This window comes from Salmo salar, chromosome ssa05, assembly GCF_905237065.1.
Source record: "Salmo salar chromosome ssa05, Ssal_v3.1, whole genome shotgun sequence".
NCBI classification, from domain to species: Eukaryota; Metazoa; Chordata; class Actinopteri; order Salmoniformes; family Salmonidae; genus Salmo; species Salmo salar.
This window is the reverse complement of record NC_059446.1, coordinates 43,517,098-43,537,039: the sequence shown is the minus strand read 5'-3', so window position 1 is coordinate 43,537,039 and position 19,942 is coordinate 43,517,098. Positions and strand designations below refer to the sequence as shown.

The 19,942-nt window shown below is 40.9% G+C and overlaps 2 protein-coding genes across 2 annotated transcripts in view; one reads left to right on the top strand and one right to left on the bottom strand.

Annotated features, from left to right (window-relative positions):
- The window catches only part of LOC106604956 (LON peptidase N-terminal domain and RING finger protein 3), a 29,447-nt gene extending 26,004 nt beyond the window's left edge, over positions 1–3,443 (bottom strand). The window contains exon 1 of the mRNA XM_014200128.2: positions 3,167–3,443. The gene's annotated coding sequence lies outside the window, so the exon portion shown is untranslated. The remainder of the gene's footprint in view (positions 1–3,166) is intronic.
- A 3,178-nt stretch (positions 3,444–6,621) lies between these two features.
- LOC100194523 (MGC81610 protein-like) lies at positions 6,622–18,139 on the top strand. Its single transcript, NM_001139609.1, is given in 9 exon segments — positions 6,622–6,715; positions 7,168–7,348; positions 7,451–7,670; positions 7,761–7,913; positions 8,000–8,161; positions 9,724–9,993; positions 16,717–16,722; positions 16,724–16,751; positions 16,754–18,139. Coding segments are annotated over 8 exon segments (1,146 nt in total). The 5' UTR covers positions 6,622–6,715; positions 7,168–7,181; the 3' UTR covers positions 16,894–18,139.
- Positions 18,140–19,942: the final 1,803 nt, after the last annotated feature.

The window sequence follows — 19,942 nt, the reverse complement described above, 5'->3', positions numbered from 1 at the left end:
CGAAGGGTGACGCGCGAGCTCATTTCGTGACAAAAAAATGTCAAAGTCTTCCATTACCGTACTTCAAAGCATGTCAAACGCTGTTTAAAATCAATTTCTATGCTATTTTTCTAGTAAAATAGCGATAATATTCCAACCGGGCGATGTTGTATTCATTCAAAGGCTGAAAGAAAAAAATGGAGAATTCTCATGAACGCGCATCTCCAGTGTCACTGTTCCCAGGCTGACCCCTCACAAATTCTCCTGCTGTTCTTCACCCAGAGACAGCAGACACTTTCTGGCGCCTTCTGAGAGCAAATGGAAGCCTTAGAAAATGTCGCGTTACAGCAGAGATGCTGTATTTTTGATAGAGATGCAACAGAAGGACAACAAATTGTCAGACAGGGCCCTTCCTGTATGGAATCTTCTCAGGTTTTGGCCTGCCATATGAGTTCTGTTATACTCACAGACACCATTCAAACAGTTTTAGAAACTTTAGAGTGTTTTCCATCCAAATCTACTAATTACACGCATATTCCCGTTTCTGGGCAAGAGTAGTAACCAGTTTAAATCAGGTACGTTTTTTTATCCGGCCGTGCAAATACTGCCCCCTAGCCCCATAAGGTTAAATGCCTTTGTTCGCCGTGGATCTCTGTTCGAACCAGCCCTCCTTAGGAAGGGTGTTGGGCCTTTCAGTGGCATGCTTGTAAGGCTCTGATTGTCCAAAAGGGTTTCCCCCGTCTTCTACTGTTGTTCACTCTGGAAGATGCTCCTTGGAAGATAGGCTGGCCAGCCGTGTTGACGGTACCCATTTGTGATGAGAGTAGAAGAATATGGTGATTTGATAAGAGTAGTAGAAAAGGATGGTTTGAAGAGTTTTTACTTAGGACAGCAAATCAGACATACCAGTGATTGTCCGGGAGGTGAGTTTATGGTCTCAACCTCGTGTTGAGATAGAGTTCAAACTAGAGATTGACCGATTATGATTTTTGAAAGCGAATACCAATACCGATTATTGGAGGACCAAAAAGCAGATACCGATTAAACGGACAATTTTTTATATATATATATATTTGTAATAATGACAATTACAACAATACTGAATGAACAATGAAGACTTTTATTTTAACTTAATATAATACATAAATAAAATCAATTTAGTCTCAAATAAATAATGAAACATGTTCAATTTGGTTTAAATAATGCAAAAAACAGTGATGGAGAAGAAAGTAAAAGTGCAATATGTGCCATGTAAAAAAGCTAACGTTTAAGTTCCTTGCTCAGAACATGAGAACATATGAAAGCTGGTGGTTCCTTTTAACATGAGTCTTTAATATTCCCAGTTAAGAAGTTTTAGGTTGTAGTTATTATAGGAATTATAGGACTATTTCTCTCTATTTCTCTCTATAGTTCATATACCTTTGACAATTCGATGTTCTTATAGGCACTATAGTATTGCCAGCCTAATCTCAGGAGTTGATAGGTTTGAAGTCATTATCATCACTGTGCTTCAAGCATTGCTAAGAGCTGCTGGCAAACGCAGGAAAGTGCTGTTTGAATGAATGCTTACCAGCCTGCTGCTGCCTACCACTGCTCAGTCAGACTGCTTAATCAAATATCAAATCATAGACTTAATTATAATATAATAAACACACAGAAGTACGAGCCTTAGGTCATTAATATGGTTAAATCCTGAAACTATCATTACGAATACAAAACGTTTATTCTTTCAGTGAAATACGGAACTGTTCCAGATTTTATCAAACGGGTGGCAACCCTAAGTCTAAATATGGCTGTTACATTGCACAACCTTCAATGTTATGTCATAATTATGTAAAATTCAGGCAAATTAATTACGGTCTTTGTTAGGAAGAAATGGTCTTCACACAGTTCGCAACGAGCCAGGCGGCCCAAACTGCTGCATATACCCTGACTCTGCTTGCACTGAATGCAAGAGAAGTGACACAATTTCCCTAGTTAATAATGCCTGCTGACATTAATTTCTTTTAACTGAAAATGCAGGTTTAAAAAAATATATACTTGTGTATTGATTTTAAGAAAGGCATTGATGTTTATGGTTAGGTACATTTGTGCAACGATTGTGCTTTTTTCGCTAATGCGCTTTTGTTAAATCATCACCCATTTAGCGAAGTTGAAGTAGGCTGTGATTCGATGATAAATTAACTGGCACCGCATTGATTATATGCAACACAGGACAAGCTAGTTAAACTAGTAATATCATCAACCATGTGTAGCTAATTAGTGATTATGTTAAGACTGATTGTTTTTAAAAAGATACGTTTAATTCTAGCTAGCAACTTACCTTGGCTCCTTGCAGCCACAAGGTTCTTTTGATGCTGCACTTGCATAACAGGTGGTCAGCCCGCCACACAGTCTCCTCGTGGATTGCAATGTAATCGGCCATAACTGGCGTCCAAAAATGCTGATTACCGATTGTTATGAAAACTTGAAATCGGCCCTAATTAATCGGCCATGCCGATTAATCGGTCGACCTCTAATGTCAACTAGATTGAAGCATTCATTCTATCAATCTATTACATTATTCTGTTGAAGAAGGGTTTATTTAATCTTCTAGGCCTAGGGCAACATATAATGACAAAAGAGAAGCTGCATGTATCTAATTATAGACAAGTTGACCAACAAATAGCCTACCAAAATGTAAACAAATCGTTCTGAAGACTTTGACTGTAGCCTAGAGCATTTTCTGTGTGTGTGGGTTAGGGTTGAGTGCGGGCGTCAGATTTTCACTTTATTACATATAGTCGGGCGGTTGCAAATGGGTTATTAGCAATTGAGGGCGGGTACTGGTGAACAAACAGCCGAGACCAAATTGAATCTCATCTTACGTAGTATGAGCAACGAGGTAAAAGTCGGTGGTTGTATTCGCAAAAAGTTTGTATTGAATGTATGAATTTCGGCACAGCGAGGAAGGACCGCTGTTTTAGAGGACAAAGGGTTTACAGAATTGACAAGAATTGACTGATGGTGCCTCAATGTTTTAGAAAACCCTGTGACGTTATCAAAACACAACTCCGCCTCAATATAAGATAACTTGGGTTCTCAGAGAGCTAGTGTGTGGCTAGAGACAAAGAGAGAAATTAGAGAGAAATGGAAACGAGTTAATTTCAGTATTCCAAAGTGAATGGGATGCAATTAAATTACCAACCTTTGAGTATTTTTCAGATGTTTAGCCATGATTTCGATTTCTGATGGAATCCTTCTTCCCAAAAAACTTGGGTCTGTGGATGCACCAACCGCGACTTTGGCATGGCTTGATGACATGATACTTCATATTCATACGACACTTCTTGAACAAACCTATATTTGTGTAAATTATTTTCAAATTATGTATTTTAGCTGACTAAATTGTTTGTCACGACTTCCACTGAAGGTGGCTCCTCTCCCTGTTCGGGCGGTGCTCGGCGGTCGTCGTCGCCGGCCTACTAGCTGCCACCAATCCCATTTTCCTTTTCGTTTAGTTCTGTCTGTTTTTTCACACCTGTGTTTAGTTTAGTTGATTTCGGTGGGTTTATTACACCCCGCTGCAGGCTAGGCTTTGTGCGGGATTATTGCTGTGTATTTTGCTTGTAAGGGGTGTGTGCCTGCACCACGGGATTTCGTTTGTTTCTTTCGGTATATGTTTACCGTGTGCATTTTGCGCTTTTGTTTGCGGAGTCGAGGTTTCTCCTCCGTGTGCGAAATTCATTCCCTGTGGGTGGCGACGACGTTTGTGTGGTTATTCCCATGTGTTTGTGTTATGCTTCCGGGACCGCCTGAATAAACGTTGAGTATTACTGGAACTTATCTGCTCTCCTGCTCCTGATTTCCTACACACCCCCCACCTATGAAGAGGCGCTGTTACATTGTTAGTTTATTTCAGACCATTTCCGGAATGGTAGATGAGATCACATGACATGACATGCCATCATCATCTTCCTCTTCTTATATGATATCATTGCTGTCCGCAAACAAACATTTATGTACAGAACAATAACAATCTTTGATTTAAATCCATGCCGCCACCTACTTTGCAGGAATGTACGATCAATCATGATCTGCCCAATTATGTACTACCATGAAATAAAAATAACAACCAAATAAATCCCTACTAACTTCTACCACACCCTCCCCCAAAAAACCTTCCCCTACCCCCCCTACCCCATTAAACTTTATATCATGCTGAACCTCTCCACCCTTAGGATTGTTCAGCATGTCAACAACCAACTCAACAGTAACATCTGTTACCCCCAATATCTCTTTCGCCGTCTCCACAATAACCTTCAACCTGGCATTTCTGCTTTCCACAACCCGAGTCGTATTGATGAACATACCAATAAAAGCTATGAAGTCAACATTATTCATTATCAAGGTGTGCTTTGACACTGTATATTCATGAGCACAAGATTTCTGAACAGGCCTCGAAACCATGCCAAACCAGCAGAAACACCACCCTTGACATTCGGTCCACTTAATACAGGAGCAGCCATGGAAGTGCCATCATTCCACAATGTAGCTCCACCAATCTGTCTTATAGCCTCTGCATATAATACATCATGACTAATGCTATATCTCTGAGCCTCTCTAGCCTCTGTCTGAACCTAGCATCTACCAAATGCTGCACTATGTTCCACCCCACAATTACAATACTTAAGCTTCACATTGCTCCCACATTCACTGTAATCATGTTCCCTTCCACACTTGGCACATTTCCTTCTTTTACATTGTAAATGGGGTGGCAGGTAGCCTAGTGGTTAGAGTGTTGGACTAGTAACTGAAAGGTTGCTAGATTAAATCCCCAAGGTAAAAATCAGTCGTTCTGCCCCTGAACAAGGCAGTTAACCCACAGTTCCTAGGCCGTTATTGTAAATAAGAATTTAGTTAAATAAAGGTAAACCCCCCCAGAAACAGCTACATGTCCCATTCTTTGGCATTTAAAACACTGCAATGGGGATGAGACAAATTCTCTGACATTGATCCTATCTGTACTTTTCCAAACCTCATCAGCATTGATAAGCTTTCACTATTTTGACCCTATTTCCTACTAATCCAACTTTTAGCCTCAATCACTCTGCCTCCCTTCACATTTTCTTTAAAATCATCTATGGACATATATATTGGGACCCCAGTAATGACTCCCTTCAATCTAGCATAAGCACCAGGGACATGGCTTTTAATCTTGGCCCTCTTTATGCTTTCTTTACTCCACTGCTTTCTGTATCATGATCTCTCTTCTTCCTATGTCTTTCCACTACCAACCATTCTGGTCCTTGACCCGCAATCTCCCGTTCCATACCATCAGAACTGGCATCCATATTGTTCGCATTCCTGCACAGCTGCTGCTTCTCCAACCCTCTCGTCAATTTCGTCCTCACTACTATGAAATGCTATTGGGTAAAGTGAAGGCTGTGAGGATCATGTTAGGGGGTCTTGTTTACATTTTTTGTGTTTCTGCGGATCAGAAGGAACATTTGTTTAGTCTCACCCGATTTGATAAGCTTGATGTGTCATGTTTGTCTCTTCAGAACAGGGCACCCCTCAAGGGGATTATTTCTGACATCTCGTGGGAAGTCAATGTTGAAGAGATTAAAAATATTCCTGGAGTGAGTGATGCACATCAGATGAATTGTGTGGTGAATGAAGAAAAAGTGTCTATCTGTTCTTTTTTTTAATATGGACTCTCTCCGTACTCAAGTGGAGTTGGGGTATATAAACTACAGAGCATGTATCCCAAAACCAATGCAGTTAGATCATTGTAAAGCTTTTGGTCATGTTTCAAGTGTTTGCAGAAGGGAGAAACCGAGATGTCCAAGTTGTGGAAAAGATAATGTCATGTGTTTTAAAAGTTATGAAAATGTGACATGTTGCAATTGTGGTGGCAACCATGAAGCCACGTCTTTCGAATGCCCGACAAGGGTGAAAGAAAATGAGGTGGCCAAAGTCAGGGCTGTCCAGAGCATTTCATATGTAGCAGCTGTTAAAATGGTTGAGGTTTTGAATGGTGCACCTGAAGAATCCATGGTGGTGGATAGGCCTTCACTGCAGGGGTTGCTTTTGACCAGCAGGATCATGACATTTTAAATGTTAAGAAGGTGGACTTTGTGGCCTTTATAGCTATGGTGATTAATGGCACTGTCATTCCAGGAAGATAGATATCATTGTTGATACGGCAGATTTCTAGAAAGATTTCTAGGCGGAGGAGTTACATGGAATATTGTCACAAGCATCCTCTCAGGCCCTAGAGCTTGAGAAGGGAGATATTGACATGTATACGGGTTGAAAAACCAAAACAAGGTCAAAAGAAAATCCATACGTAATAGGGAAATTAACTTAATCCACCCAAATAAAAATAGTACATTTACAAAACCAAAACAAAACTCCCACAGTTTTGTTTTGGTTTTGTAAATGTACTATTTTTATTTGGGTGGATTAAGTTAATTTTCCTATTACGTATGGATTTTCTTTTGACCTTGTTTTGGTTTTTCAACCCGTCCAGTTGGTGGCGGCAATATACATTTTAGGGTTGTAGTCCGCCATAAAACCTACAGAAGAAGAAGCCACGCAATCTATGTTATCATTTTCTCTCGCAAGAGGGCGCTGTAGTTTTCAAAGCGTGGCATTGACGTGTGTGGTTGTGGAGTTGCGTCGTTTTGTCGAAATAATTAGCTCGGCGAGGAGAATTTGCAAATGGAGGTGGTTTTTCTCTGAACAACGGCAGGTTTGTTGCTTGATCAACTTATTCTTCTGTAAATCAGGCAAGATGTTATGTGAACAATGTCGTGGTATAATGGATTATCTCGAACAAGCCCGCTGGCTTGCTGTCTTTTACGACTCATTTTCGCGACGCGATTTAGCTAAGTTAGCTAACGAGGCCTCGTTGTTTGCCTTCAAAATTATTCCGTGTTTTGTGTCCCAAATAACTTATCAGGGTCAACCATGTCGTTAACACTTGAAATTGACAAGGTAACAAGCCAGCTTGGAAGTTTGCTGGAGAAGTTAACATAGCTTACTAGCGTTAGCAATATTTTGTTAGTGTAACAAACCGCTAGTCGCTACGATAGCTTTCTTGTCTTGCCAACCAAGCTCAAGTAACTAACACGCTAGCGGTAATCTGTTTATGTAAGGAAAAGAGCCTTGTTTAACATTTGGCCATATTAACCATTTTCTCAGGGGGAGAAATCGTTATGTCTGAGGCTCTTTATGGAAAGTTCCTAGCCCCCGAGGAGCCGTTTCCACTGCTATCACAGCGAGGGAACTTCAGTGAGGCAGGCACTTTGGATGTCAGTGACTTTGGCTTTCAGTTGTCCTCTTGTCACCGGACAGACCCTCTGCGCCGCTTCCATAGTAACAGGTAAGACCTGATACCTGTTTGTGGCTTGCGTAACAGCTTTCAAAACAAAACGGTAGTGTAACTTTAGTTGTTCATATTGGCTTAACTAACCACTGTTTTCAGATGGAACCTGACTTCCTGTGGAACGAGTGTGGCCAGCTCAGAATGCAGCGAGGAGCTGTTCTCCTCCGTCTCCGTGGGAGACCAGGAGGACTGCTACTCCCTCCTGGACGACCAGGAATTCACCTCCTTCGACCTGTTCCCAGAGGGCAGCGTCTGCAGCGACGTGTCCTCCTCTATCAGCACTTACTGGGACTGGTCAGACAGTGAATTTGAGTGGCAGGTAGGCTACACTTAATGTGATGACAGAAACATTATTGTTTACGTATGTTGGTAGTTACATTTGGAGTAAACGTTTTTGGCTTATCCACAGTTGCCTGGAAGCGACATAGCCAGTGGAAGTGATGTGCTCTCTGACATCATACCCAGTGTTCCCAGCTCCCCATGCCTTTCCTCCAAGAGAAAGACCAAACCACATAGAAATATGGATGAGCTCCCCTGGAGTGCTATGACCAATGATGAACAGGTATGGAGACCTGCTCTCAATTTCACAATGCCAGGTATTGTAAAGCAGCAGTTGCAGATATGTTTCATGCTTTGTCTGCCTCTCAGGTGGAATATATTGAATATTTGAGCAGAAAGGTCAGCACGGAGATGGGGCTACGAGAGCAGTTGGATATCATCAAGATCATTGACCCGTGTGCACAGATATCCCCCACAGACAGCGAGTTTATCATCGAGCTCAACTGCCTGACTGATGAGAAACTGAAACAGGTGAGTGAATGGCACAATTAGAGATGAAATGGTATGAACATTTCATATCACGATTATAGTGACCAGTATTATTGTGGTATTGTTAAAATGTGCTGGACATGTTCAGAATGTACTGATACACACACTGAAATCATTTTACCAAGTTTTATTCTGAAAATCAACAAACAACAAATAAAATTAGCAGCACTGCACTTTTTGTGTGCCTAAACATTAAAATAAAACATTTTAAAGATGGCACCATGTGGCCATGAGAGGTAAAAGTTTCCTTAGTTCAGGTTTAAATGAACACAACCTTAAGTAAGTAAGCAAATAAACAACAAATAAAATTAGCAGCACTCAATTTCTAGTGAGGCACGACAACCTTCATCAGCCTCAGAAAGCCAGGCCTCTCAACAATTTGAAATGGCATCATGTCCTTTGCAATGCAATATGAAAGGGCTGCAGTGAGGTCTTGAGCATTTTTTTGATGTGGGTGCATAAGCAGCCTGCCTTTTAAATGCTTGCTTGAGTGTCTGTCACAACTGTAGATGAGGGACCAGTAGCATCAGTAGGTTTGCCTGCTGCGCGCCCACTCTGTAAACAAGGGAATAGCAAATGTATTATTATTGGTGTTCCATTATAAATATTTTTCACTTACACACACTATCTTCTGTGTTGCATTTCAGTATGTATGATGACCCCATGCAAAATTTACATAACTACAAATTAGTCTTAAGAAGACAGTGATAGTAATTGCAATGAGCCCAACAGTTGACATAAATACAGGCGTCTATAGTGTTTCTCCTGTTGGAACACTTTTACAACCAAGTCGGCGTCTGCCGGATTTTAAATGAACAAAATATGTTGGTTGGGTGACTAAACTACATAACGTGTTATCATATGCAATGGGCAAATAGTCTGCAGATGCATACAGCAGCAGAACAACATGTAGTGTTTTTACAAGAGTAGGTAACACTGAAAGCTTCAGTTTACATTATTGACAAGCTATTAGCAAGTTAGACAGACAAACCATGACATTTTCCCCCATTCTGAAGTCCCACATGAATTGAGCTGGAAGTTAACTTACCTTGCATTTGCTATAAAGTGGTGGGTGGTGGTCATGAAGATGACTCGAGATTTGAAGTGATGCCTCCTTTCGCAGCAAATTTTTCATATCTTTTCTCTCCATGTTCTGCAGACGGTGACCATTTTTGATTAAGTTTCCCTCGGCACTCTTGTAAAACCCAAAATACGACCACACTTCAGATTTGGTCCCCTTAGAAGGCTGAAAAATCCCCCGAGCGTTGTCACTACCTTCCGCCATGTTTTCACACAAAACAAAACCTACGTTGCATGCTGCGCTTGCGTCAGACTGTTGATGCTGGACAGTATTTACAGTGTGTTTTTCAAACCGTGTTTTAATTATAATTGGAAATGGTAATACTAATTGTCGTGAATTTTACTGTGGTTTATCGCGAAACCGGTAACCGTTTCATCCCTAGGTGCAAAATGACAACATTCTTGTACTTGGATTGTTGTTGGAAGTGTGTTGAACCTGAGGCCTAAACGTTCCGATCGAACAGGTGAGAAACTACATCCGGGAGCACAGTCCACGACTGCGCCCCTGCAGCACCCGGGACAGTTGGAAGAGGAGTGGCCACAGCAGTGCTAGCACCAGCGGGGTGAGTGGGGCCAGCAGCAGCAACGCTAGCATGGTCAGCAGTGCCAGCAGCTCCACTGGATCCACAGGCTCCACCGGCAACTCTGCCTCCAACTGCAGTGCGGCTAACATCAGCCACGCCCACAGCGACGGGAACCTGTCCAGTGCTGCTGAGCGGATCCGGGACTCCAAGGTAAGGAAGGGGCTTCAATCTGCCTGTTAAGAGTACACTATGGCTGGTATTGTGATCCTCCTCATCAAATACTTTGGACTGTACCAGTGTTTTCATTTGCCAGTAATTGCTTTTGGCAGATAAAAATGACAAAAGAACAACAAACAAAAACATTGCCGGACACATTGCCCAGCAGAAAACATCCTGATGGAATTGAATCTCCTCTATAAACACATTGACTATGCATGGAGGTTGGCTTAGTTTCTTTTTACTCTTCCTGTCTACTCTGCCTGTCTGTCTTGAGCTTGCACTCTCGCTAGTGAACTTGCAAATTTGTATCAACTTGTACTGGCTGCAAAGTTTGCCACATCATTCTGTCGGTAACAGACACAGCTGTATGGGCAGTACCAGTCAAAAGTTTGGACACCTGCTCATTCAAGGGTTTTTCTTTATTTGTACTATTTTCTACATTGTAGAATAATAGTGAAGACATCAAAACTATGAAATAACACATATGGAATCATGTAGTAACCAAAAGTGTTAAACAAATCAAAATATATTTTGGATTCTTTGAATTAGTCAACCTTTTTCCTTGATGACAGCTCTGCACACTTTCTCAACCAGCTTCATGAGGTAGTCACCTGGAATGCATTTCAATTAACAGGTGTGCCATGTTAGAAGTTAATTTGTGGAATTTTGTTCTTTAATGCTTTTTGAGCCAATCAGTTGTGATAAGGTAGGGGTGGTATACAGAAGATAGCCCTATTTGGTAAAAGACCAAGTCCATATTATGGCAAGAACAGCAAAAGAGAAAAGACAGTCCCTCATTATTTTTAAGACAAGGGAAGTCTGTGGAAAATTTCAAGAACTTTGAAAGTTTCTTCAAGTGTAGTCACAAAAACCATCAAGCACTATGATGAAACTGGCTCTCATGAGGACCGCTACAGGAAAGGGAGAGCCAGTTACCTCTGCTGCAGAGGATAATACATTCTTAGTTACCAGCCTCAGAAATTGCAGCCCAAATAAGTGCTTCAGAGTTCAAGTAAGAGACACATCTCAACATCAACTGTTAACCTCTCTGGGATCGTTCGGGACGTGAGCGTCCCACCTCGCCAACAGCCAGTGAAATTGCAGGGCGCCAAATTCAAACAGAAACCTCATAATTAAAATTCCTCAAACATACAAGTATTGTACACCATTTTAACCTGTTAGGGCTAGGGGGCAGTATTGACACGGCCGGATAAAAAACGTACCCGATTTAATCTGGTTACTACTCCTGCCCAGTAACTAGAATATGCATATAATTATTGTCTTTGGATAGAAAACACCCTAACGTTTCTAAAACTGTTTGAATGGTGTCTGTGACTATAACAGAACTCAAATGGCAGGCCAAAACCTGAGACGATTCCATGCAGGAAGTGGCCTGTCTGACAAGTTGTTGTTCATCTTGGCTCTTTTTATTGAAGACTGAGGATCTTTGCGATAAAGTGACACTTCCTACGGCTCCCATAGGCTCTCAGAGCCCGGGAAAAAGCTGAACGATATCGAGGCAGCCTCTGGCTGAAACACATTATCGCGTTTGGCAAGTGGCCGATCAGAGTACTATGGGCTTAGGCGCGTGCCCGAGTCGACCCAATGCTTTATTTTCTTTCGTCTGTTTACCTAAACGCAGATTCCCGGTTGGAATATTAATATTATCGCTTTTTTACGAGAAAAATGGCATAAAAATTGATTTTAAACAGCGGTTGACATGCTTCGAAGTACGGTAATGGAATATTTAGAAAGTTTTTGTCACGTAATGCGCCATGCTCGTCACCCTTATTTACCCTTTCGGATAGTGTCTTGAACGCACGAACAAAGCGCCGCTATTTGGATATAACAATGGATTATTTGGGACCAAACCAACATTTGTTATTGAAGTAGAAGTCCTGGGAGTGCATTCTGACGAAGAACAGCAAAGGTAATAACATTTTTCTTATAGTAAATCTGACTTTGGTGAGTGCTAAACTTGCTGGGTGTCTAAATAGCTAGCCCTGTGATGCCGGGCTATCTACTGAGAATATTGCAAAATGTGCTTTCACCGAAAAGCTATTTTAAATTCGGACATATCGAGTGCATAGAGGAGTTCTGTATCTATAATTCTTAAAATAATTGTTATGCTTTTTGTGAATGTTTATCGTGAGTAATTTAGTAAATTCACCGGCAGTGTTCGGTGGGAATGCTAGTCACATGCTAATGTAAAAAGCTGTTTTTTGATATAAATATGAACTTGATTGAACAAAACATGCATGTATTGTATAACATAATGTCCTAGGGTTGTCATCTGATGAAGATCATCAAAGGTTAGTGCTGCATTTAGCTGTGGTTTGGGTTTATGTGACATTATATGCTAGCTTGAAAAATGGGTGTCTGATTATTTCTGGCTGGGTACTCTGCTGACATAATCTAATGCTTTGCTTTCGTTGTAAAGCCTTTTTGAAATCGGACAGTGTGGTTAGATTAACGAGAGTCTTGTCTTTAAAATGGTGTAAAATAGTCATATGTTTGAAAAATTGAAGTTTTTGCATTTTTGAGGTATTTGAATAACGCGCCACGGGATTACACTGGCTGTTGAGTAGGTGGGACGCTTGCCCATAGAGGTTAAAGAAACTTCTTGTTAATCCAGCCACAGTGTCCGAATTTCAAAAAGACTTTACAGCGAAAGCACACCATGCGATTATGTTAGGTCAGCGCCTAGCCACAGAGAACCATACAGCCATTTTCCAAAGAAGGAGAGGTGTCACAAAAGTCAGAAATGGCGTTAAAATTAATCACTTACCTTTGATCTTCACCGGATGGCACTCCCAGGACTCCATGTTAGACAAATGTGCGTTTTGTTCGATAAAGTTAATCTTTATGTCCAAAAACCTAATTTGAAATTGGCACGTAATGTTCAGAAATGCATTGTCTCAAACAAACATCTGGTGAAATTGCAGAGAGCCAAATCAAATTACAGAAATACTCAAACATTGATGAAAGATACAAGTGTTATACATAGGATTAAAGAAACTTCTTGTTAATCCAGCCGCTGTGTCCGATTTTCAAAAAGGCCTTACGACGAAAGCACACCATGCGATTATGTTAGGTCAGCACCTAGTCATAGAAAACCATACAGCCATTTTCCAACCAAGGAGAGGTGTCACAAAAGTCAGAAATAGTGTTAAAATTAATCACTTACCTTTGACCTTCATCTGATGGCACTCCCAGGTCTCCATGTTAGACAATAAATGTTCAATAAAGTTCATCTTTATGTCCAAATACCTCCTTTTTGTTCGCACGTTTAGTTCAGTAATCCAAATGCACAAAGCGCGGGCACAAAGTCCAGATGAAAAGTCAAAAGTTCCATTAAAGTCAGTAGAAACATGTCAAACGATATATAATCAATCTTTAGGATGTTTTTATCATAAATCTTCAATAATATTCCAACCGGACAATTCCGTTGTCATTAGAAAGGAAAGAGAACGAGCGTCGCGCTCACGCACGAGACCAAACTAATGTCTTTCAGCTTGACCACTTGTTGAAACGGCTCTTATTTGATCCCCTTTCACAGTACAAGCCTGAAACAACTTCTAAAGACTGTTGACATCTACTGGAAGCCTTAGAAAGTGCAATCTGACCCCACGGACACAGGATATTGGATAGGCAATCACTTAAAGAAAAACTACAAACCTCAGATTTCCCACTTCCTGGTTGGATTTGTCTCAGGTTTTTGCCTGCCATATGAGTTCTGTTATACTCACAGACATTATTTTAACAGTTTTGGAACCTTTTAGTGTTTTCTATCCAAATCTCTATTAAATGCATATCCTAGCTTCTGGTCCTGAGTAGCAGGCAATTTATTTTGGGCACGCTTTTCATCCAAAATTCTGAATGCTGCCCCCTATCCTAGTGAAGTTAAGAGGAAACTGCATGAATCAGGCCTTCATGGTCGAATTGCTGCAAAGAAACCACTACTAAAGGACACCAATAATAAAAAGATACTTGCCTGGACCATGGTCCACTGCTCGTGTTTATGAGCAATGGACATTAGACCAGTGGAAGTCTGTCCTTTGGTCTGATGGGTCCAAATTTGAGAACTTTGGTTCTAACCGCCGTGTCTTTTTTTTAACAATTTTGTTAGATGCAGAGTATGATCTCTGATCTCCATGTGTGGTTCCCACCGTGAAGAATGGAGGTGGTGTGTTGCGGTGCTTTGCTAGTGACACTGTCAGTGATTTATTTAGAAATCAAGACACTTAACCAGCATGGCTATCACATCATTCTGCAGCGATATGCCATCCCATCTGGTTTGCGCTTAGTGGGAGTATCATTTGTTTTTCAACAGCACACTTCCAGGCTGTGTAAAGGCTATTTGATGGAGAGTGATAGAGTGCTGCATCAGATGACCTGGCCTCAATCCAATTGAGATGGTTTGGGATGATTTGGACCATAGCGTCAAGGAAAAGCAGCCAACAAGTTCTCAGCATATGTGGGAACTCCTTCAAGACTGTTGGTAAGCATTCCAGGTGAAGTTGGTTGAGAGAATGCCAAGTGTGCAAAGCTGTGAAGGTAAAGAGTGACTACTTTGACAAATCTAAAATGTTTTTTAATGCTTTTTTTGTTGCTTACTACGATTCCATATGTTATTTCATAGTTTTGATGTCTTCACTATTATTCTACAATGTAGAAAATAGTAAAAATTAAGAAAAACCCTTGAATGAGCAGGTGTCCAAACTTTTGACTGGTACTGTATGTATGTGTGTATACAGTGCATTCGGAAAGTACTTTTTATTTATTTGTATCATTTTTTTATTTTTACATTTTAGCCCCTTTTTTTCCCTTCCCAATTTGCAATCCAATTACGATCTTGTCTCATCGCTGCAATTCCCCACCGGGCTCGTGAGAGGCAAAGGTTGAGTCATGCGTCCTCCGAAACACAACCCGTCAAACCGCACTCCTTCACGCCTGCCCGCTTAACCCGGAAGCCAGCCACACCAATGTGTCGGAGGAAATGCTAGTCAACTGAAGACTGATGTCAGCCTGCAAGCGACCGGCCCGCCACAAGGAGTCGCTAGAGCGCGATGAGCCAAGTAAAAAGGTGTTTGATTTGATCATCCTTGAGACTCAAATCAAGTTGTAGAAACATCTATCTGTGGTAAATTGATTGGACATTATTTTGAAAGGGGCACACCTGTCTAAGTTTGACAGTACATGTCAGAGCAAAAACCAGGCCATGAGGTCAAAGGAGTTGTCCCGTAGAGCTCCGAGACAGGATTGTGTCGGCACAGATCTGGGGAAGGGTACCAAACATTTTTGGGGGCATTATTGAAGATCCCCAAGAACACAGTGGCCTCCATTCTTAAATGGAAGATGTTTGGGACCACCAAGACTCTTTTTCTAGAGCTGGCAGCCTGGCCAAACTGAGCAATTGGGGGAGAAGGGTCTTGGTCAGGGAGGTGACCAAGAACCCGATGGTCACTCTGACAGAACTACAGCATTCCTCTGTTGAGATCGGAGAACCTTCCAGAAGAACAACCATCTCTGCAGCACTCTACCAACCTGGCCCTTATGGTAGAGTGGCCAGATGGAAGCCACTCCTCAGTAAAAGGCACATGACAGCCTGAGATTTCTCTGGTCTGATGAAACCAAGATTGAACTCTTTGGCCTGAATGCCAAGCATTACATCTGGAGGAAACCTGGCTCTGTCCCTAAGGCATGATGATGATGATGATGGTGGTGGCAGCATCATGCTGTGGGGATGTTTTTAAGCGGCAGGGACTGGGAGACAATTCAGGATGGATGGATGAACGGAGCACAGTACTGAGAGATCCAAGATGAAAACCTTCTCCACAGCGCTCAGGACTTCAGACTGGGGCGAAGGTTCACCTTCCAAGGATAACTACCTTAAGCACACAGCCAAGACAACGCAGGAGTGGCTTCGGGACAAGTCTCTGAATGTTCTTGTGTCCCAGCCAGACCCTGGACTTTAACCTGATCGAACATCTCTGGAGAGACCTGGAAAAGCTGTGTCGCGACGCTCCCCATCCAACCTGACAGAGCTTGAGGATCTGCAGAGAAGAATGGGAGAAACTCCCCAAATACCGGTGTGCCAAGCTTGTAGTGTCATACCCAAGAAAACTCGAGGCTGTAATCGCTGTCAAAGGTTCTTCAACAAAGTACTGATTTAAAGGGTCTGAATACTTATGTAAATGTTAAATTTCAGATGTCTAAAACCCATTTTTGCTTTGTCATTATGGGGTGTTGTGTAGATTGAGGGGGGGAACAATTTATCCATTTTAGAATAAGGCTGTAACGTAACAATGTGGATAAAGTCAAGGGGTCTGAATACTTCCCGAAATACACTGTTTCCATGATATAGACTGACCATGTCAATCCAGGTGAAAGCTATGATCCCTTTTTGATCCTTCATTTGTTAAATCCACTTCAGTCCAGAAAGTTGTGCAGTGCCTCTTACATTCTTTGGGGAGAACCCTGCATCTTGTGTGCTTGGTGTGTCACTACCATAGCCTTCCCTGTAGCTCAGTTGGTAGAGCATGGTGTTTGCAATGCCAGGGTTGTGGGTTCGATTCCCACGGGTGCCAGCACGGGAAGAAAATAAATTATGATGAAATGTATGCATTCACTACTGTAAGTCGCTCTGGATAAGAGCGTCTGCTAAATGACTAAAATGTAAATGTAATGTTTATTTTACTATTTTTATTGTAGAAACGTTCTAAGCAGAGAAAGCTGCAGCAGAAAGCCCTGCGTAAGAGACAACTGAAGGAGCAGAGACAGGCCCGCAAGGAGAGGCTGAGTGGCCTCTTCCTCAACGAAGAGGTGCTGTCACTCAAAGTCACAGAGGAGGAGGACCGTGGAGAAGATGTCGTTGACGTCTTGATGTGACAAGAGTGAATGAGTCAGTGTTCCTTCTAAGCCCCACAATAACATCTTCCACAAACGTCGCAGGTGGTCCCACATCCTAGAGCCTAGTTTACGTTGAAGCGAAGCTGCACTATTGGAATCAGTCTGGAGTTATTTTATGTCCTTAGAACTGGACGCCTGCACAGAATTCTAAAAACTGAAGCAATTTATCTTAATGTATAAACATTGAGAGTATTTTTCTGAAAATGAGTATTCAAGAAAAACTACCAAGATTAACTTGATGATTCTGTGATTAACTTAATGTTGAAGGCATAGAGGGAACACTGAATCAATGCATGGGAAGTCATCACCGTTGGCATTATGGTGAATTAACAGTTGACATTATGAGTTGTAAATGCTAAACATATTTCCAATGGCTTCTTATTGTATATAAATGCAGGTAAATCATAAAGAACCGTTTTTACATTAAGTTTCCCCTTAAGTTAAGGCCTACATGTTCATAAACACAACAGGGTTAAGTGGTGATACAGACTTGGCCTCTAACAAATACATTGTCGAAGGTGATTTAATAAGTCACAGGAATCTGTTTTGTTTTCTTCTTTTCCTTGTGTGTATTTTGTGCATGGGGGGGTAGACTTGAGAACTAAATGTAAAATAATGCAGCTATCCAGTGCATTGCAAATGAGAGAGATTCCCATATTGAATGCTATTGAACTGTATTATGACTGCATGTTCTTTAGATGGGAAGGTATTTTTTGACATCTTTGCTTACTCTCCTTGGATGTTGTGGTGGACCCCACCCTGTGGAGCGACAGTATTTACTCTTTCAACATGAACACAACACTAACTACTGTACATTAGAAAATGTATTTACCTAAAGAAGCTTTATCACCTGTATACGTCGCTTTGTCTTTTTCCTGTATAAAGTTACCCTTTTGAGTAATTATAAAAACAATATATTAGATCAACTAGATGTTGTGAGTAGATCTTTATTTTGAATAAATAAATGAATAGCCCTGAAATACCATTCATTCGGTGGAAAAAAAGGTTGCTGCACCAAGTTAGGGAGTATTCATTGCTTGCTTTCTTGGGTGTCCAATTTCAAGTTGCTGTATATGCCACCGCAATGTATTTTTGACGTGAGCGAGATATTGGGAAATGTAGTTGCAGAACAGAAGCATACCAGACTGCGTTTTCTTTCTGTGTGATCTACTCAATAATGCAATGCAAAATGAGAAATAAATTGTCATCGACGCATCAAATTTTCCTTCAGATTTGTATCTTTTAATATTTACGAGAGCGGTATCACCTTGATTGACTATACATTTATAAACCATACTTCTTGATTGGCTATTGCAACACAAAATGGCCACAATGGAGCAATGTCCTCCAATATTTGTTCACCCCAAAGCCACTTTACAAGGGCGATATACAAAATCTCTGACAGAAATTACAATTACACATCATTGTATTTAAAAAGTATTTAAAATGTAATAAATGTATGCACTCTACTGTAAGTCGCTCTGGATAAGAGCGTCTGCTAAACGACTAAAATGTAAAATGTATTGTAAAGATATTAATTCACAAAACGCATGCTAAATATGTCTTATGTTACAATCAAACTAGTCCTAAAATGTAGTAGTTTTATCTTGTTAATAGTACATTTTACAAGCCTATTAGAACTAGTACTTAATGCGGTGGTAACATCTCTGGGACTAACATTTGTTAAGACTAATGTATTTTATTGTTGTGTTTACACAGTTCAGTATGTGGAACAGCATGCAGTGGCAGGAGTTCATCATTTGAGCTTCATTGCAAATCAATTTCCTCTATCGGAGACTGAAGGTCAATAGGTAGTGCATTAGCTAGAATAAATACATTATAGGTATAAACCAAGAGAACAGTTATGCAAGGGAAAGATAGTGTGTAAATGAAGGCAGTGAAATAGATCTGTGATTAATCATATTGTCTTAGTGACTCCACAGTCCAGGGTACATTAGAAATGTGTTTGCTTAGCTACATTAGTGTTATCTGGAATAGATACAAGCACATCCTCAGCTGGACAGTAATGGTGATAGATGCTTCATATCATTTTGATTGGATCCTATGTAGTATCTATTCCAACCACTAATTTAAACTGGATGCAAAATTATCTGAATAAACTTGGCCCTTGTAATTATATAATTGATTAAGATGTATGTTAATCAAAAAAGTTATAGTTAATGTAGCCTATCAATGTTTGACACCTACTCAATTAGAGGTCCATTTCCCTCAAATACAACGATGCCTGAAACTCAGTCCAGCTCTTGAACCAAATCTGGTTATTTTGTCTGCACTGGGAATACATTCTGGCAAGTATTTCCCACTATCCCACTGCCATAGTTTTTGATTGGAGGGTTTTAAGTAAACCTTGAAGGTAATTGGCAGCAGGTGCACATTTCAATAGAGGGAATTTTTACAGTAATTAACTTCCAGGCATACTGGTGATTAGCCAATAAACAAGAACAAGGTGACCATTCTCCCATCCTATGAGGCAGGCTGGGCTGAGAATTGCTGCCAGGGAATGGGACTGTTACACAGTTGAGCCATCGACACTGCTACACCAATGCCTTCAGCCGTATTTAATGCACAAGGTAATGTATGGGGCCCAAGCAAATGAATAGTATACAATTTATGGAGCATCCAACAACAAGTGCTTGATGAACTAATGTAATAGGTCAACTCAAGTGTTACCGAACAGATTATGCCAGTTTATGAATTTATTGTGATTATTACTTACTAAGAAACCTTAAAAATCTTACTGAGAAGGGATGGTCCACTTTCAAATGAGCACATCCCTTTTTCCACAAAGTCATCAGATACAGTACTGCTGCACCCACAATTTCTCTGAATTGAGCTAAGTAGGTCTATGATTGAGCCCTATGTCGCCAATTCAGCATAATCTGAGAAAACAGTCCGCATGAGAAGAACCTATTTTCAATGTAGCAGCTATCTTTGTTTTCTGTAGTGTACAGACTGTACAGCAGAAATAAGTATTTCATCATGCACCATTGCCTTCCTGATGGTTCTA